At 43.8% G+C, this 15380-nt stretch overlaps 1 protein-coding gene across 1 annotated transcript; it reads left to right on the top strand.

Moving 5' to 3' along the window:
• LOC8065033 (transcriptional elongation regulator MINIYO) lies at positions 4118-14612 on the top strand. Its single transcript, XM_002438564.2, has 10 exons — positions 4118-4665; positions 4782-5658; positions 5756-5868; positions 8225-8412; positions 9099-9204; positions 9285-9542; positions 10567-10755; positions 11343-13646; positions 13946-14152; positions 14262-14612. Exons 1-10 carry the CDS (start codon positions 4417-4419, stop codon positions 14418-14420), a joined length of 4650 nt encoding a protein of 1549 aa, XP_002438609.1. The 5' UTR covers positions 4118-4416; the 3' UTR covers positions 14421-14612.

Raw genomic sequence — 15380 nt, 5'->3', positions numbered from 1 at the left:
TAGGCTCAAAAGATTCATCTCACAAATTACAGGTAAACTGTGCAATTAGTTTTTATTTTCGTTTATATTTAATGCTCCATGCATGCGACCAAAGATTCGATGTGACGGGGAATTCAGATTCCTCGTCACATCGAAACTTTAGACATATGCATGGAGTAATAAATATAGGCGAAAATAAAATCTAATTGTACAGTTTGATCGGAATTAACGAGATGAATCTTTTGAGCCTAGTTAGTCCATAATTGGACAATATTTGTCAAATACAAACGAAAGTGCTACCGTGTCGATTTTCCCAAAAAATTTTGGAACTAAACAAGGCCTAAGGCCCTATTTAGTTTCCCACACAAAAATTTTTCATCCATCCCATCGAATCTTTAGACACATGCATGGAACATTAAATATACATAAAAAAATAAACTAATTACACAGTTTGGTTGAAAATCGCGAGACGAATCTTTTAAGCCTAGTTACTCTAATACCCGATTTTAAGAACAAAACCAGATATGCACCATATGTGAGCCTTAGAAGCCAAATCTCACATATAGCTACAAATAAGGGTAATATCAAAAGACAATGCATAAATTATATAACGTACATAATATAAAAGAGATAACCTTTGATAGCAAACAACGGATAGACAACTCAAAACATCGGGTATTAACTCCTCTCCACAGGATCAAACTGACTGGTTGATCACAAGCCCAAAACTTCTCCTGAGGTGTGAGGAAAATTGCAAGAGTGAGCACATATCGTACTCAACAAGTATAACCAGGGGTTCATGAGGCTCAAATAAGCTGACACTGGTTTAACTGCATTTAGCTTTTATATATAGATAGCATATTAATCATTGGATAGCAAATATCAAGGTAGTATAATTAATCCCATAACCACATGATCAATTGTATACAAGAATTATGAATAATACATATAAACAACATAATAAACCATCATTTATCATTATTAATCATGTTCATCAGTGTCCATCTATTCCGTCAGTTTTTCGGGCCGCCCGTATCCGTGGGCACGGCTAGTATACCAGATTTAACACTCTGCAGAGGTTGTACATCTTTACCCATGAGTCATGATTTACCCTTTCGTCTGAGGCCCGTCGACCTCTTAACCCACTACCAAGGAAGGTCGGCAGGGATCACTATGAAGTCTTTCAAAGGTTCGTCTAACAAGTTAGGGCCGCTTGGTTTCATTAGTCAGTCCATGTGATTCACCCGCAGGAATCCACGGTCTGCTATTCCCCAATTGCGCCACAACGGGTAACCGCTAACGAGCTAGAAAAGTTACTCATACTTGACTAAAGCCAGAGCCATATAGCCCTCATGGTTGTACGAGTTGTCCCAGCTTTTGCCAAAGGATAAGTCCTTATGGAGGGTCAAGATCAATACAGCAAAAGCCAGAGTTCTTTCCACCCTTTATATTCAAGTTGCTAGAAAGCTTATTTTATTGTTTATTGTATATCCAAACATTCATGTTACGAGATCATAGATTATATTCAAACACTAGCAAGAACTACCCAAATGCATATCCAAAATAGGTAACAAGGAATTCAGGATAACAATCATCTATGATTTTGCTAAGGTCATCAAGGTGGACACATGCATATGATATATATTGTATTAATTGTGTATAGGTAGCAAGGATAATCCCCAATTATACTTGCCTTCATCCAATTGCTCTTGCTGATCTTGCTAACTCTACTGGTCTTACTAGTTGTCCAAGCTCTGATCTTGATCACCAAAAACTGCTCTCCGTCTAAACTCGATCATCGATCAACCACACACAAACATCCAAAGACAAACATACACGAAACAAACAAGCTATAATTAGAACAATACACCAAACAGTGGTAAAACAAATATAAAAGTTTATCAAAATATTCTACGCAGCACTACGATAACACAAACGTAAAGTTCACGAAAATTGGAATTAAAACGTAGAAGTTATGATTTTTCTAAGATTTCCTATAGATAAATAATTAATTAAATAGGATCACGAAATTAAAAGGTTTCAAACTAAGAAAACAGTGTTACTAACATGTAGGGCTCATTAATACGAACCTAACGCAATTCGAAGGGATCAAAACGGAATTAACATGAATATTTTATGAGCTAAACAAATCTAGTGGCAATTTAGTAAATACTGAAAACGTAATTTGAATTTAAGCAGAGCTATTTACGTTTGCGGAAAAAGAAAACGTATTCTGAAAATACGCTTTAGGACCGCGGGTCCTATATATAAAGAGTTGAGGGGCTCTTTAACAAAAATCCAGGCCGAAAGAGTATCGGCCGCTGTGGACCATCGGATTAGAAGCGGACGGCCTCGATCGGATCTGGGAGAAAGGAGAGGGTGGGCGTCGGCCGGAACAGTGACCGGAGCGGCGGCGCCATGGCCGGAGGAGGAAGGAGCTCGCCGGAGCTTTACCAGACCACGTTTCCGACCTCGGTTTTCGACGAAATTAACGCAGGGGGATAGAGGGGGAGACGACGAACTCACCCACGGATGTTTTGGAGGCCGAGAGAGTTCGAGGACGACCCGCGTCGTGCCATGGCGGACGCGAACCTCCTGTTCCACTTCGGCGGTGATGAGGACTCCGATGAGACCGCTAGAGAGCAAGGCGACGGACTCTGCGGCTTCGGTACCACGTTACGACGGCAGGCACGTGGTTGCGGGCGAGAATTGAGCACCCCGGAGCGAAAACCACAGCGGCGGCTTTGGTGGACAGGCTCGACGAGATCCGAACGGAGCTAAAGCACGGAGCTAAGACCTAGAAAGCTTGCAAGGGAAAGAAACGGAGGCGGTGGAGAGACCTGAAGACTTTATAGGGCACGAGATGTCCAAATTCCGTTGGATTCAGGATTGGTTGCCGATTGAAACGATACCGACGCTGTTATGTCTCGAGGAAGAAGAAAGGAAGGGAAGATGAGCCGCTGGCGAGTGGGCTCCTCCCGTCAGTGAAACAAGTCGCTGGTCCCGGTCGTCAGTCAAAGGGGAAAAAAATGGGGCCAGCGCCCACGCGCATTACCGGGCCGGCCTTCCCGCGTGCGGCCACGAAGAAGAGCTGGGCTCAGCCTGCGGCTTGGGCTGGGAAAGGGAAGAAAGGGAGAAAGCGCGGGCTGGCTGGGCTTTGGCTCTTGGGCCGGTTTGCTGGCTACCAGGCCGAGGGGGAAAGGAAGAGAGGAGACCTGGGCCCGAGAGAGGAGGGGTTTGTCTTTATTATTTTATTTTCCTTTTCTTTCATTCCAAAGCTATTTTCAAATCTATTTTAAAAATCACTTTGATTTATTTTTGAACTTTAGTAAAACCACTCAGCACAATAAATAAAATGCAGGAGCATGAGTGCACAAACAAGTTGCTAAGCTCTATGATAAATTTTTATTTTAATAAAAAATATTATTTCTCTATATTTCATGAGCACAAAAATATAAAATTAAATCATTTTAGCTCTATTTCCCAGAAAACAATTTTTAGGCAGTTACTCCATGATTAGCCTTAAGTGCTACAGTAACCCACATGTGCTAATGATACATTAATTATACTTAATAGATTTGTCTTACAGTTTCCTAACGAGCTATGTAATTTGTTTTTTTATTAGTTTATAAAAATCCCTCCCGTCCTTCCGACACATCCGATTTGACATCCAAAAAATTTTCATCTCTCATCAGAGCCTAAACAAGACCCAACTGAACAAGGCTACACAGGGCAAGAGCTGGAGCAGTGGAGCTAGGCCAGGGGCTAGCCGCTTGGCCGAGGGCCGCGGGGCGTGGCGGCCCGCAGCTGTTCGTGGGGTGCGCGGGCGTACGGCGGGAGCTCCGAGGCGGCGGGGCCGAGGCGCTGGGGGAGGTGGGGAGCCATGGCCGCCAGCAGGACCCGGGGAAGGTGAGGCCGCGAGGGCGAGCGCGTGCGCAAGCGGCGAGCCTGAAAAATGCGGCGACAGGAGATGAAAATCGTGGAGGTGGAGCGGGCGAGCAGTGCCTAAGGCTGCTGGGCTAGGACGCTGCCACGCTGGGTGTCTGTTGGGCTGTAGGCTGTTGCAAACGGCCGCGGCCCAGTATCAGGCGGCAGGCCCATGACGCGCCCCGTCGCCCATCTTCTCCTCGTCTCGAGCCCGAACAAGAACAAGCAGCGCCGCCGTCGTCCTCAACCTCGGCTCCTCGCCTCCTCGACCTCGCGCTCGCGCCCTTGCCAGACGCCTGCTCCGTGCTCGCCCACAGGGACCTAGGTGCGGCCGCCCTAGTGGTGGCTCCGCCTCACAGATTTGTCATTTGACTTCAGCTTGCAGTCGCGACCTTGACTGGAGACCACAAAACTAAACACGCGCAGACCAGAGCGGCAGAGCCCCTTAAACCCCTCTCGCTGTCATCACACCGCCACGCTCCGGTCCCCATCTCATCCCCTCTCTTCCCGATGGACGCGCCGACGAAGCGGCGGCACCAGCCCGGCGGCGCGCACCCTACGCGCCGTAAGGTCGTGGAGGAGCCCTTCCACCCCGCACCCCCTACACCTGCCGCGGCGGCGGCGGCGGCGGCGTCGGCGTCCCCGGCCCGCCTCGTCGGCGCCATCGTCGAGAAGGGCTTCTCTGCCGCCGCGCCCTCCTCCGCGCCCCGCCCTTCCGTCCTCCCCTTCCCCGTCGCTCGCCACCGCTCCCACGGCCCCGTAAGCCGCCGCCTCCCCCCACAAACCCTAGGCCCCTAACCCCCTAACCTCGATTTGCTTCGTTGCTTTTTGATTGTGTACTCCCCGCTGACCAACTACTCCTTCCCGTTCTGCAGCACTGGGGTCCCGTGGCGAAGGACGCCCACAAGGATGGGGCTGCGGACGACGACGACGAGATGGACATGGACGAGACAGACTACCATCCTGTGGCGGCTGCTGCTGGTCCTGTGAGAAGGAAGGAGAAGAAGGGCATGGATTTTAGCCGGTGGCGTGAGTTTGTTGGCGATGCTCCCCCCAAGCGGAGGCAGGGGAAGCCGGTGCAGGCCAAGAAACAGAGCGATCAGAGAATTGATGCTGGGGCTGTGGCTTCCATGGTAGGTGGTGTGGCAGCTACGGGGAGAGGATTGGAGGGAGGTGCTATGCAGCTTGATAGTGGAGAATTGGAGGGAAGTGCTATGCAGCTTGACAGTGGAAATACTAGGGAAGGACCAGGTGCTGTGCTTTCGGTTTCTGATGTGGTGTCCAAGAAGCCGATGAGTCAGGCTGAATCGAGAGATGAATTGGTGAAGGTAGGTGAGGTTAGGAATTCGACATCACAAGCAGAGAGTATGGACCTGGATGGCAGGGAGTCATCAATGGAAGCAGAGATTAATGCAGAGAACATGGCTAGGTTGGCTGGGATGTCTGCAGGGGAGATTGCAGAGGCCCAAACAGATATTGTAAATAAGCTGAACCCTGCATTGGTGGAGAAGCTGAGGCGGCGGGGAAGGGAGAAATCTGGAGGCACGAAGGATGTGGGTAAGGACAAGGGTCTGGAAAACTCAGGGCCACAGAAGACCAAAAGGGCTACACCAGGGGATTGGTTGACTCCCGGTGAACATAGTGGGCACTCTTGGAAGGCGTGGAGTGAGAGAGTGGAGCGGATCAGGTCTTGTAGGTTCACATTAGATGGAGACATATTGGGGTTCCAATTTTCTCACGAGCAACAAGATGGTATATCACATGGTTTTGCTCATCTGAGCTGCATTTGCTTCTGGTGATGACTTGATGTGGTATCCTTTAGATGACAACCTATATCTCCCACTTTCAGGCAAGAAGATGCATTCAGAAAGTGTTGCTGAGCGTGATTTCCTTAGAACAGAAGGAGATCCTGCAGCTGTTGGGTACACAATCAAGGAGGCAGTGGCACTTACCAGGAGCATGGTTTGTTTTTATACACCCTCTGTTTCTAATATTATTTGTCCATTTGCTTGGGAAGGTTTTCTCCTGTCGAATACGAAGGAGAGCTGTCATTGCATTAAGAAGAAAACCCAGAATACAATGCGCACACAAAACACGCCACACCCACACACCAATAACTCTTAGTATCGCTTCAGTTACACCAAAAACATGACCTGAACACTATCAATCCAACTACCTGGCGACTACCTCCAGATGTGATAACCCCGTAGTGCCCGCAAAGCGCCAAAGATGGGCCTCAAGGATATATCTAATCACAAGCTGAATGCTGAGATTGGCTCCATTAAACAGACACAGTCATTGTGATGTTTCCACAGCATCCAGCACTTTGGATAATTAGTGAGTTCAAATCTTTCTTGACTTTGTCCACTGCATCCAACCATTTACTTGGGAATGGTTATTCCAAAAATGTCTTCTCAATAAGAAATTTAAAGTGTGATTGTTACGATAATTTCCACTCTCTATCCTAGTGACTATGCAGCACAGATACAGATACGTGTATCGGTATCGGAAGGATACGGATACGCGGATACGGCAATTTCCTAAAAAACCCGATACGTGGATACGTTTACTATTTAAAAAATAAATTTTTAAAAATAATAGTGCAGTTCTGAATTTAAAATTGACAACAATAAAACATTGTAATCAACTACTTAAGTGTACTATTATTACACCACAGCTGGTTGGCTAAGCAATTTCATGGCTAAACTCATCAATAAGGGAGCAGATCATCCATGATCTAATTGATTTATCCACCAAGTCATAGGGGAACAGCCCATCTATAGGGAAAAGAGCACTTGCACTGCTCATATTTGGAGACACCATCTACTGCATACCAATCAAGCAACAAGTCACTAACTGCACTGCAAAAAGAGAATAGATCGAGAATGTGGAGATGAAGACGAAGTGGGGAGCAAAGAAATCAAAACGAACTGCCACGAACTGAAGAGGAAGAGGAGATCGAGAAGGGGTAAACTCACGGGAGTTCTTTGGAGCTAGATCCATGTCGCAGGGGCAGAAACCAGTCGCTGGCGGTCGGCGATTAGGGACGGAGGCTCGTCGACGACGAGCGGAAGTAGAGGCTCGTCGCCGGCAGCCGGCGGGCCGGCAAGCAGGGATGCGGCGTTGCTGCACGGTGTTGCGGCGTGAGGCGCGGGCGTGCGGCCGTGCGGGAGTGTGAGCATCGGAGACGTTGGACAAAGGATAAGGTTTGTCTAATTGGGCTGGGCCGTATCCGCACACCAGATACGTATCAGCCGACGTATCCAAAATTCATGAAAAAAAAGAAAAAATCGGATACTTTACCGATACGTATCGGCGGCGTATCGGATACGTATCCGTATCCGAAACGTATCGGATACGCGATACGCGCTGCCAGGGACATATCCGTGTAACGTAGCCTAGTGATGTGAAATAGTCTCAGGATTTCCAGCATGGAATAAAATATGTATTACTTCTTGAGTTCTTGTGGCCTTTGTATTATGCACTATTTTGTGGGTTACATATTTTACCTATATTTTTTTTTTCCGAGGATTGGTTATTTTTTCATTTCTCGATTTGTGGATCCCAAGGAATATACATTTTTCATGTGAAAAAAGGCCTTTAATTCTTAATTTGTCTCATGTATATGCCATGCTTATGTTGCAGTATGACGTCTAAAGGTGTGTTAGCCTGTGTGTCCATGCATCTGTCCAGGTTCATTGTGTCTAGCAGACTTTCAGATAGTAGCCAAGGAGAATAATAGACAATCATAGGAGTTATGACTGCAGTAATTAGGAGGATTTCATGGGCAGGTGTATGAGCTATATGAAAAAATGGTGAGAGATAGAGGGAATTATTTCCTGTATATATGATAAATTGGTGAGAGAGAGTGTGTTTGTGATAAAACACTGAAGATAGGAGTGATTCCTAGTGTGTGTTTGTGATAAAACACTGAGATAGGAGTGATTTTCTAGTGTCTGTGATAAAAAATGAAGATAGAGGGAGTGATTTCTAGTGTGTGTTTGTAAGAACACTCAAAAAGGAGGGAGTGATTTCTGTCAAGTTGCTAGGTGAGGTAATGAGTTATTTTTTTTCTTCACAAATTTGGTTTGTGTAGAGCATTAGCTATTGGACTGGTTATCTGTCAAGTTCAATGTTCTAGTCTATTTTATACTTCTGTGTCAACTTAGGAGTGCCATGGCGAGCGTAGTAAATAGTAACCATCATTGCCTCAGGTTTCAAAGAATGCATTTTTTACATTATGTTAAAATATAATTTTTAATTTTTTAAAGTTGCAACATCGAGACATGTGATATAATTCAGCTTCCTCAAATTGTAGGTTCCGGGGCAGCGTGTGCTTGCACTGCAACTTCTTGCTTCTATTCTGAATAGGGCATTGCAGAACCTTCATAAGACCGATCTAATGGATAATGTTAAAGAAATGAATTCTAATGAAAAATTCGATGACTGGCAAGCAATTTGGTCCTATGCCCTAGGGCCTGAACCAGAGTTGGTACTCTCCCTAAGGTAAAAATACCTTTCTTAAATACCCCCTTTGTTACCAATGCAGACCCATTTTCTTGGGAGTTAGCTTCACAATTTTATCTTCCGAGGAAAAAGAGTGGAGCTATTGCATGGCTTCTAGTATTTACCTCTACTATTGCTGGCACTGGCATGCTATCTACTGAGTGTATGTGCTATGTGACCTTGCGATCTAAACATCATTCCTTATTTATTGGATTGAGTACTTGTTACATGCACGGAGTAAATGTTATGCATTCAGATTTACGATGCATATAAATGAAGAGAACCATAAATGGAATATTTGAATAGTTTGATCAGTAGTAAATTCTTTATTTATTGGATTCAGTGCTTCCTTGTTACATGCATGGAGTAATATTATGCATTCAGATTTACGATGCATATAAATGAAGAGAACCATAAATGGAATATTTGAATAGTTTGATCCGTAGTAAACATGTAAAAACAATCATGGACCTCCCATATTTGTGTTGCCCCTTAGCTTTGTATTTTAAAGGTGGCATGTGTGCCGGTGTTTGCATGTGCATCCGCATTGTTATTTAAAATACATTGTTGCATTCTTTTTGTTTGACCCAAAGGTAACTATTTGGATTTGGGACCTAGTGATGCCAGTTTCTTCTCTTTCCTATTTTCTACTTTGCACTTTCTGTTACTAACTGAAGCATTTGCAGGATGGCTTTGGACGATAACCATGATTCTGTGGTTCTGAGTTGTGCTAAAGTAATTAATGTCATGCTGAGCTGTGAGTTCAATGAATCCTATTTTGAATTTTCAGAGGTAACTTTGTCTTTTTCAGGAGGTTCTAGTTTTTTTTTTTTGCTAGTTTGAGCCTCATTTTGTCATTGTTATACCCGCAGAAAGTAGGTAATGGAAAAGATATCTGCACAGCTCCTGTGTTTCGTAGCAAACCTGACCTAGATGGAGACTTTCTTGAAGGCGGGTTTTGGAAGTACAACACAAAACCATCAAATATACTCCCACATTATGGTGAGAATGATGAGGACGAAGGTGATGACAAGCATACAATTCAGGATGATGTTGTTGTGTCTGGCCAAGATGTTGCTGCTGGTTTTGTTAGGATGGGAATACTTCCACGAATCTGTTTTCTGTTGGAGGTCAGTTTTTGTCCTTTATTCTTATTTGATTTGATTTATTGTTTCTTCGAAAATACTACCCCACCAATGTGGCACTGGCAAGTAAGGATCAATTCAGGTTTATTGAATCAGAGGCTGTTTGAAAGTTCGACTGATTTATCATGTCCAATGCTGCTATTGTACCACCTGGTCCCCACCAGCACATATCATTTGCTTTGGTCACACCATGTCAATATCTGTTGCTAGTGAAAGTGTAATAAGATAATTATGATTAGCCTCTGAATTTTTAGCACTAACCTTGGGAATTGGGATCCCTTGGAACATATTGTGGTGCTAGGCTGTCTCCAATAAGAGACCTATTTGAGAACTCAAACCCAAAATGGGTCTCCAACAGAGTACCTATACAAAAGACCCATTTTGGGTAGGAGAGGCATAACCTAAATTTGGGTATCCTCTCTCCTCGAGACCCATTTGCAGAGAGTGTTGTCTTTTAGGTCTTGTTGTTGGAGAAGACTAAAAATAGGTATTGAACCTTTTGCCTGTAGGCTGTAGCGCTACCCAAAGGATGAATGGGTCTTGTATTTTAGGTGACAATTGTTGGAGATAGTCTAAGGTGTCCTATAATTATGACTCACTATCAATTACTCACTCAAGTAGAGCTTTTGTGTTTTTGCTTGCCTCATTGTGGGGCTAGTTCTATTCCTCTTAATTTATGCTTGGAGTTCCTGCCATTTTTTTTTAAAAAAATATTTGCCATGTAATTTTAATTGGACATGCTTATTAATTTATTATATCTTTTTATTATCCAACATCTGCCTATAATTTTGAATGTATCCCCTGGCTTCTGTGCTGTTCCTTTGAACCTGGTTATGATATTTGTTCCACTAGGTATAGTGCTGTGCATTGCACTCGTACATTTTTAGTGAGCCCTGTATCAGCTAATGCCTAGTTGACTCATTTATTAATAATTTTTTTCTTTTCTTTCAAAAAGTGATTGTAGTAATCAAGGGTGTTAAACTGAACCTTTTCTTTTCCACTGATTCAGATGGACCCATCTCCTGCTTTAGAAGATTATCTTGTATCGGTTCTTGTAGCACTAGCCAGGCACTCCCCACATTCTGCTGATGCAATCTTGAATTGCCCAAGACTTATTCAAAGTGTTACTAAGCTGTTGATAAATCAAGGATCAATGGAAATTCGCTCCTCACAAATCAAAGGGGTTACTCTCTTGAAGGTATTTTTTTTTGGTTCTTTTCACACCCCTGTGTTATAGAGTTATCATGATAGATAGTTGGCATCATCGATTGACATATTGCCCGCATGTTGATGGCTTGATGCTGAATAATTCCTGTAGGTGCAGATTATTATTAGACATGTGCTTCTCTTGGCCATCCTTGTGTATTTTACTGATCAGGAGATGTGTTATAATATTCCCAGTAATGTGTGGCACTCGTCTGAATTATTAGTTGAGCTCAAATTATTTTCTTTGTATGAAGTGCATTAATAGTTCACATTGGTTGCCATATGGTATGGATGTTTCATGAATTGGTTCCTTTCTAGTTCATGATGCTTGCTCCTTGCCTCCCTCAATCACACTACCCTCCACATTTTATGTACCCACACATACTAATTTATGTGTTTTGATATTTTATAGCGTACATATTCACTTCTATGTTCCAGTAATATTATATTTTGAAAATACAGCATCTTGAAAGCTACTGCAATCGACTCATTCTAGAAAACATGCGCAGTTTCCCATGTTTTTTCTGCCAAACAGGACTTCTTTTCAGCATCTAAAGCCACATATTCTGTTTTGATCAGGTTTTGTCCAAATACAACAGACAAACTTGCTTGAATTTTGTGAACCATGGAGTTTTTCAGCAGGCATTGTGGCACTGGTACAGAAAAGCTGGTACTATTGAGGACTGGGTAAGATCTGGAAAGGAAAAATGCAAGCTTAGTTCAGCAATGATGGTTGAGCAGCTGCGGTTTTGGCGAACCTGCATCTCTTATGGGTTTTGTATAGCTCACTTTGCTGATTTCTTTCCTGTTTTGTGTCTGTGGCTCAGTCCTCCTGAATTTAAGAAACTAAATGAACACAATGTTCTTGTTGAGTTTAGTTCTATTGCTAGAGAGTCATATCTTGTCTTAGCAGCTCTGGCACAAAGGTTACCACTCCTTCATTCAGTGGAGCAGCTTGCCAATCAAGATCGGGGAGTTTCTGCCAGTTATATTGAGACATGTTCTTGGAGCCATGTTGTCCCAATGGTAGACTTAGCGTTATCTTGGTTACATCTCAATGATATTCCTTATGTATGTTCACTAATCAGCGGGCAGAATAGGAATACAAAGCACATGGTAGACGCAAGCTATTTGATTTTGGTGATTGCTTCTGTCCTAGGCATGCTTAATTCAATCTTGGAAAGAATATCACCAAATGTCACTCCTGAGGATAAAAGTTACAGCTTGCCCTGGATACCTGATTTTGTCCCCAAAATTGGCCTAGGCATAATTAGTAATGGATTTTTCAGCTGCTTGGGCACTGTTGCTGTTAGAAATGCAGAGCATCAGTCTTTTTGTAGCGCGTCTTTGGTGCAGGGACTATGTTATATGAGATGCCATGGTAATGTTGATGTATCATTGTCTTCCATAAGCTGCCTTCAAAGATTGGTGCAGCTATCCTGGTCTGTTGACAGAGTGATCCAGGGAGCCAAAAAAAGTTGTTCTGAGTGTTTCAATGAGTCTGGAACAGGTGTAGCTGGCAAGCTACTAGGAGAAGGTATCTCCAGTTTATGGCATAATGATTTGCTACATTTGTTGACTTCGCTATTGCCAATGATTTCATCACAATGGTCAATATCACAGAACATAGAGATGTTTGGTAGAGGAGGACCAGCTCCTGGTGTTGGGTTTGGTTGGGGGGCATGTGGTGGAGGGTTTTGGTCTCTTAAATGCCTACTTGCACAATTGGATTCACAATTGGTTGTAGAATTGATGAAATGTTTCTCTTCAGTTCAAGGAAGTCCTGTCATCCTTGATGAAGGTGTGAAGTCAGATAATGTGACTAACACAGTTGTGACAGCTTCAAATTGGATCAGTTCTTCCCTAGGGTTGTCTTTGATTGCCGGACCTGGACAAATCTATATGTTGGAGAAAGCTTTTGATATGATTTTTGAGCCTTCCATTCTGAAGTATCTCAAATCATCTATACACAAATTTGCCTCTGACATGGTATTACTGAAACCTTTTGAATGGGACATAAATGATGATGAATATCTGCTCTTCAGCAGTGTTCTCAATTCACATTTCAGATCCAGATGGTTAGCCGTCAAGAAGAAGAAGCATTCAGATAAATACACAGGAAATAATAGCAGCACTAAGATTTCAAAAACACCAGAGACATTGGAGACAATTCAAGAAGAAACAGAGTTGACAGAAGCTGTAAATCAACCTTGCAACACATTAGTGGTAGAGTGGGCGCACCAGAGGCTGCCTCTTCCTATCCAATGGATTCTAAGCGCAGTTTGCTGCATTGATGATCCAAAAGGCACGCTCTCAACATCAGCCAACTATATTCTTGATGTCTCAAGGGCTGGTCTTATCTTCCTTTTAGGTCTGGAGGCCATTTCAGCTACCCCATGCCTTCATGCTCCTTTGATCTGGAAAATTCATGCACTTTCGGTCTCTATCCGCTCTAGCATGCATTTGCTACAAGAAGACAGAAGTAGGGATATTTTCTGTGCTTTACAGGAATTGTATGGCCAGCATCTGAACAGGTTATGCCAGAAATTCTGTAAATCCAAATCTGTTGAGGAAGTTAAGGGTGTTGTAGTGGCCACTTCAGAGGAAGCAATGGAGATCAGTAACCACGAAATTCTCAGGTTCCAGGAGAAAATTCATGGAAGCTATACTACTTTTGTTGAGAGCCTAGTTGATCAATTTGCAGCTGTCTCATATGGAGATTTTGTTTTTGGTCGGCAAGTGGCCATTTATCTACATAGGAAGGTTGAGCCAGCAGTACGGCTTGCAGCATGGAATGCACTGTCTAATGCGTATGTGCTTGAACTGTTACCCCCGCTAGACAAATGCATTGGCAACGCACAAGGATACTTGGAGCCTCTTGAGGTACATCTTCTTTAATTTATTTTGCATTTCTGTTCCGGAGACCCTTTTTCATGGAGTAACTATGTGAATGATTTATTTTGGAACTTGACCTTTGTACTCTGTTTGTCTTTGTCTATTGCACAGCCTAGAATATGCAGTAGACAGTGCATGATTTATACTATTTGCTGACATTTATTTTGGTTTTTATATGTATGATTTCCATACCATCATTTAGTATGATTGACTTCTTTTGTTGGCTGCTTCTCCATGTTCAGAGAACATAGTCTCACTGTTTCAGTTGTTTTCCAATACTTCTGCAGGATGATGAAAATTTTTTGGAATCTTATGCTAAATCATGGACGTCTGGTGTCCTTGACAAAGCTTTACAGCGTGATTCCATGGCCTTCACATTGGTAAAGCATCACCTTTCAGGCTTTGTGTTCCAGTCCAGCGATTCTGGCAAAACGCTGCGAAACAAGCTGGTAAAATCGCTTATCCGGTGCTATGCACAGAAGCGGCATCATGAGGTAATTTGATCGCTCATGTTTCTTTGAATGCTTGGTTGGTGGCAATTCCTTCCACGTATATGCTTGCTCATGCCACTGTCCTGAGTATCTGTTGAACTCTGTACAACAGGTTATGCTTAAGAGCTTCGTTCTGCAAGGCATCGCACAGGATTCCAAGAGCAGTGGCAATGAGCTTGACCGGCGGTTTGAAATCTTGAAGGATGCTTGTGAGATGAACTCCTCCCTCTTAGGTGAAGTCCAGAGACTGAGGGCATGTCTTGGCCAATGAAGGCCAGAAACTTAAGTGTGTCATTAACTAGGCAGCATTAGTTAGGAAAACTATACGACAAAGCGACCCAAAATATGCAATTATGAGCAAGCTTGCGATTGACTAGTGATTACTTTCGATTTTGATGAGGGTGACGCCGAGCAGGCAGCAACCCTGAGTCCTAACCCGGATATGTTAGGCTTCCTTGACTCCCGTTCCACCTCTCATACTCGGTGGCGTTCAGCCATCTTGATGAAAGATGCTCGTTAGTTGTCAGATTGCACTATTCCCTCTCAGGTCAAGTCGGAACCAAGACATCACGTGTTATAGCAATGAAGATGGGGGTTCCATGAAATTGATAGGTGATCATTCAGTTCTACATGCTGCTTTGGAGAGCAGCAGAGCACAAAATGCAATTGTGGCTGATCCACTAGCCATGCAATCGATCGACAATTGTCGAGTTTATCAGCTAAATTTGTCAGTCATTTAGTCACTTAGTATTGTTTTCGGAGAGCAGCAGAGCACAAACTGCAATTGTGGCTGATCTACTAGCCATGCAATCGACCGCAGACCGATGGCTTTGATGCGTACTTATACATTATTATAGCATGTTCGCTTGAGCTTGTCATTCAGCAGCTCACAACAAATTAACAAACAGTATTTTCTGTTATGGCTAGATGAACAATTGATTATTAGTATTTTTATTAGTGGAGGACACCCACTTTCCAAGCAGAAAAGAAAAAGGCCATGGCATGCTCGCTTACTCATACACTACGGGCTGGCTCGTTGCCGAAATAGCCAAACAGGGAGCGCCATGAAGCACCGGTCGTCAGCAATGAATAAATTGCTGCTGCTGCTGCTGCTTGTCGCCTCCGCCGCCGGCTGCAGCTTCTTCCTCGTCGCCCGTGCAAGTGCACCATAGGCGAGCTGCATACCGAGCGAGAGGGACGCGCTGCTGGCGTTGAAGCGAGCCATCACAGG

This window comes from Sorghum bicolor, chromosome 10 (genome assembly GCF_000003195.3).
Source record: "Sorghum bicolor cultivar BTx623 chromosome 10, Sorghum_bicolor_NCBIv3, whole genome shotgun sequence".
NCBI classification, from domain to species: Eukaryota; Viridiplantae; Streptophyta; class Magnoliopsida; order Poales; family Poaceae; genus Sorghum; species Sorghum bicolor.
The sequence above is the reverse complement of the archived record's forward strand: the minus strand, read 5'-3'. Positions and strand labels throughout refer to the sequence as shown.

Coding starts and splice junctions, on each gene's coding strand:
- LOC8065033 (XM_002438564.2), top strand. CDS start 4,417: ATGGACGCGCCGACGAAGCGGCGGCACCAGCCCGGCGGCGCGCACCCT. Junction 9,205..9,284: donor CCTATTTTGAATTTTCAGAG/GTAACTTTGTCT, acceptor TTATACCCGCAG/AAAGTAGGTAATGGAAAAGA. Junction 9,543..10,566: donor GAATCTGTTTTCTGTTGGAG/GTCAGTTTTTGT, acceptor CCACTGATTCAG/ATGGACCCATCTCCTGCTTT.